The 5,168-nt window shown below is 42.6% G+C and overlaps 1 protein-coding gene across 1 annotated transcript in view; it reads right to left on the minus strand.

Moving 5' to 3' along the window:
- Positions 1-5,168, minus strand: part of nr2f6a (nuclear receptor subfamily 2, group F, member 6a) — a gene marked incomplete at its 5' end in the record, with an annotated part of 26,363 nt that overhangs the window by 20,618 nt on the left and 577 nt on the right. Inside the window, 2 exon segments of the mRNA XM_037682093.1 lie at positions 1,836-2,082; positions 2,248-2,582. Coding sequence (XP_037538021.1) covers positions 1,836-2,082; positions 2,248-2,582 — 582 coding nt within the window.

Consider the following 5,168-nt stretch of genomic DNA (forward strand, 5'->3'; position numbering starts at 1 on the left):
GGATCCCAAAAAAGTTGGGACACTAAACAAATTGTGAATAAAAACTGAATGCAATGATGTGGAGGTGCCAACATCTAATATTTTATTCAGAATAGAACACAAATCACAGATCAAAAGTTTAAACTGAGAGAATGTATCATTTTAAGGGAAAAATCTGTTGTTTCCAAATTTCATGGCGTCAACAAATCCCAAAAAAGTTGGGACAAGTCCATTTTTACCACTGTGTGGCATCCCCCCTTCTTCTTACAACACTCAACAGACGTCTGGGGACAGAGGAGACCAGTTTCTCAAGTTTAGAAATAGGAATGCTCTCCCATTCATGTCTAATACAGGCCTCTAACTGTTCAATCGTCTTGGGCCTTCTTTGTCGCACCTTCCTCTTTATGATGCGCCAAATGTTCTCTATAGGTGAAAGATCTGGACTGCAGGCTGGCCATTTCAGTACCCGGATCCTTCTCCTACGTAGCCATGATGTTGTGATTGCTGCAGAATGTGGTCTGGCATTATCGTGTTGAAAAATGCAGGGTCTTCCCTGAAAGAGATGACGTCTAGATGGGAGCATATGTTGTTCTAGAACCTGAACATAGTTCTCTGCATTAATGGTGCCTTTCCAGACATGCAAGCTGCCCATGCCACAAGCGCTCATGCAACCCCATACCATCAGTGATGCAGGCTTCTGAACGGAGCGCTGATAACAACTTGGGCTGTCCTTATCCTCTCTGGTCCGGATGACATGGCGTCCCAGTGTTCCATAAAGAACTTCAAATAGTGACTCATCTGACCACAGAACAGTCTTCCATTTGGCCACACTCCATTTTAAATGACCCCTGGCCCAGTGCAAACATCTGAGCTTGTGGAGCTTGCTTAGAAATGGCTTCCCCTTTGCACTGTAGAGTTTCAGCTGGCAACGGCGGATGGCACGGTGGATTGTGTTCACTGGCAATGCTTTCTGGAAGTATTCCTGAGCCCATTCTGTTATTTCCTTGACAGTGGCATTCCTGTTTGAGGTGCAGTGATGTTTAAGGGCCCGGAGATCACAAGCATCCAGTAGAGTTTTACGGCCTTGACCCTTACGCACAGCGATTGTTCCAGATTCTCTGAATCTTTGGATGATGTTATGCACGGTTGATGATGATAACTTAAAAGTCTTTGCTATTTTACGCTGGGTAACACCATTCTGGTATTGCTGCACTATCTTTCTGCGCAACAATGGTGGAATTGGTGATCCTCTTACCATCTTGGCTTCTGAGAGACACTGACACTCTGAGAAGCTCTTTTTATACCCAATCATGTTGTCAATTGACCTAATTAGTGTTAATTGGTCTTCCAGCTGTTCGTTATATGCTCAATTTCCTTTTTCCAGCCACTTATTGCTACTTGTCCCAACTTTTTTGGGATTTGTTGACACTGTGAAATTTTGAATCAACATATTTTTCCTTTAAAATGTTACATTTAGTCAGATTAAACTTTTCATCTGTCATCTGTTATATTATGAATAAAATATTGACATTTGCCATCTCCACATCATTGCATTCAGTTTTTATTCACAATTTGTTTAGTGTCCCAACTTTTTGGGAATCCGGTTTGTATATATGTTATAGTGTATTTTTTAAAATAATATGTTTTATGTTATTTGTATTTTTCTACCATTCAACTTTATGCTAATAGTCAATTTTAAACTTTATTGTAAATTTTCTGAATATATTTAGTACTGCACTTGTACATTCCTCACAACCTGAACAAGACTAAACTTCTGCAGTGAGCAGCCACAGGAGGTGTTTGCTGTGAGCCGCGTTAAAACCGCAGCAGGGAATGCACACGGTTCATCTGATCACCTGGTGAGAAGAGCGCGATGGCCTTGAGGCAGCTGTACTCAGCTGAGTCCACCTGCAGCCTTGTCAGCTTGTCCACCTGGTCCTGGAACATCCTCACCTGGTCCATGAAGGACACCACGCGCTCGGCCGACATCGGCGACGAGTGAAAGCCAGCTGCAGCCAGCAGGGGTGCCATGTGGAGCGGCAGGGCCGACTGTGCTGCGTTGAGGATGAAAAGCTCACTCCAGCTTAGCCTCAGCAGCGCCACCTGTAGATACAAATAATAATAATAATAATAATAATAATGCCCGTGTCTATTCTACATTTTAATGCAGCAACAGTGTTGAACTTGTCCGTTCCCTACTGATAGATTAGCATTTGATAGTAAGGTCATGTCCAGATGTCATCTAAAAATAAGATCCAATCTGCTAACCTGGTCCGACACAGGCAGCTCAGGGAAATAAGGAATGTTTCTGGCCCACTCCACTGTGCTGAAGAGCAGACGAGCAGCCAGTTCACAGATATTATCTATGCCCATGGAGTTCTCTGGACCGGTCTGCTGGTTGTACTGATGTCCATATCGACTGCTGGGATACGGCTCGGCTCGCAGCAGCTGGGAAATGAGCTCAGACACGGGCTGACCTCCACCCACTCCTCCTCCGTTGTTGTTGTTGTAAAACTCGCCACCTCCCAGGCCGCTGGCACCACCTATGGGTGTCATGGAAGGACTGAGGCTTGGCTGAGGTGGGATGCGACCGCGCTGAACTGCTGTAGTTTAGATGGGGGACATGGGGGAGATGATGGGAGGGAAGGGAGTGTTGTTAGGGAAAAAAATGAGAAAAATCGGGGGTGGGTGGGGGGGGGGACCACAGGCAAAGAAAACAAAGAAAAGTTAAAACTTTGACATATACACAGCAGAATCTATCAGCTGAAAGGTTTGAGCCAATTAAGAAGCTTCTCTTCAAACTCAAAATGAGGTTCAACCAAACATTCTGATGAGCTGCGAACGGCTGCTCTGAACACACTTTCAAATCAGATTTTAAAACAGTTCCTCCTTTACAAATTTATAGCAGTTCAGGTGAACACTATTATCTAAACCTTTACACCACCATCAATTTCACACGAGTTAGTTTGGCAGAAATAGGATGTACTTTATGACCCCTGGATGCATCTGAGGTGCCACATGTCACTACTGCTGGTGCCTTAAAGGATTGTAAATAACCATAAAATTATACATACGACTGAGATAAAGCTTCATAAAATAGCATTTACAGGAACTAATATTACGTTTGGTGATCGGGGTTGTTTTAGAAATGCAGCACTTCAGTCTTTGCTGCATTCAGACTAGCTCTCAACTCATCAGTCCTGTCAAAACTGAGGCCACTTAAAGAGCCATCTACAACAGGTGAGATATTAGCTGCTATACCTTACACAAACAAACTATGTAGAATAAAAGTTACATGTACTGCTGTAAAACTATTTTCTTCAAACATAAAACATTTTGTGTTTGCTCAAAAGCATCCAGCTGTCTCAGGAACAAGTGTCTCTTATGATGAACATCACAGCCAAAACAAAGACGAAGGCCTGATTTCGTCTTTAAACCAGGTCCGTTTGGGGAATAGAAAGTAGTAAGTTGATGCAAGTGCAAACAAGACGCAGAATCCTCAACAGGAATGCTGGCAAGCAGCTGACCTTTCACCTCCCTGTGGAGGTGGTTTTTCCACTGAGAGCCATATGTTTCGACATCAAGTATTATGGTCTGTGATTGTCAGGGAGAAACACCGAAAACTCACAAGATCTCTGCATTTGGTTACCAAACTACTATAAATAAAGATTAACGATTTAATGTCCAAATTAGGCATGGGTCAATCACCAGCTTCAAGCAGCATTAAAAAGGTCACGGTGTCAGCCACTAAATTTATTTATTATACTGTTCCTGTGATTTAAATGCCTACAAACAAAATGACAAAGATTAGGTTTATTCATTTCTTAATTTCACCCCATCCCTGTAGGCCTGATCCAACATTCAGCTGTAGCTGAGGGAGAAAATCCCTTAAACTTGTATTCTTACAAAGGAAGCGAACATCATCAGCCAATATCAACTTGTCTGGTTCTCAACGCTCCTTTAAAGAACATTTATTAAAGAAACAGCAACTGGACTTCTATTCTGTAGTGGAAGACATTTCACCTCCCATTCAGGAAGCTTTACTAACTGAACAGCAAAGACTTGGGAGAGCCAAACAGCATGAGATGATTTGTTGATACATTTAAATGCAGATTCATCTTATTTCCCTCCCATCTGAAGGTTCACACGCTTCTTACAATTACTTTTTGTTTAAAAAGCAGAAGAGCAACAACAGTGGTGTTTCCCCTACCGTTACCCAAGGAGCCGTTATCCTGTCAACAGAACCGAGAGCTCCACCTACCAATAAAAATAAAAAATGTTGGTCAATTTGTTTTGAGTGTAGTACAATAAAGGGTACTACACTCAAAACAAATAAAATTTATTCTTAAATTTGACAATAATAATTACTAATTATTATCAAATTGCAAACAACGTTATCGTTTATCGCAATAATTTCTGAGACAATGACTCGCCCAGTAAAATTTGTAATTGTGACAGGCCTACACCCACGCTACAGGTACGACCGCGACACGCTTGAGGAGTTGTGCGTCGCTGCCTTGCCATCCTGCTTCATTTCCCGGCTCTGCTCCAGCCTCGGGCTCAGGCTCTGGCCTGTTATGGTGGCCCATGTCCGTGATCCTCCATCTGCCTGACGGACCGAACTCTACGGACCTGTTCGGTTCCGCGGGGAAACCTTGGATGTTTTCCGTCTGCTGGACTCGGTTCTGGAGACAGTCTGGGAGGGCAGCTGCTGATGTCATTATCATTAAGCTGCTAGCGGGGCCTGCTAACGCCGCTAACAAGATCCTCCATCTGCCTGCACGGACCGAACTCTACGGACCTGTTCGGTTCCGCGGGGAAACCTGGGATGTTTTCTGTCTGCTGGACTCGGTTCTGGAGACAGTCTGGGAGGGCAGCTGATGATGTCGTTATTACCATCAAGCTGCTGACCAGACCTGCTAACAAGACCACACTGCTAACAGAACCATGATGTTGAAAGAACCTCACTGCTAACGAATCACACTGTAGATTTATTTCTTTTTCAACTCTGGCGCCTTATTTTAGTATTTTAGTAGTATTTTTTAGTATGTTGTTAGTATTTTAGTAGTATTTTTAGTATTTAAAGTATGTTTTTAGTATTTTAGTAGTATTTTTTAGTATGTTGTTAGTATTTTTTAGTAGTATTTTTAGTATTTAAAGTATGTTTTTAGTATTTTAGTAGTATTTTT

The sequence above is a fragment of the Nematolebias whitei genome, chromosome 9, assembly GCF_014905685.2.
Source record: "Nematolebias whitei isolate Nwh7 chromosome 9, NemWhi1, whole genome shotgun sequence".
Classification (NCBI taxonomy): Eukaryota; Metazoa; Chordata; class Actinopteri; order Cyprinodontiformes; family Rivulidae; genus Nematolebias; species Nematolebias whitei.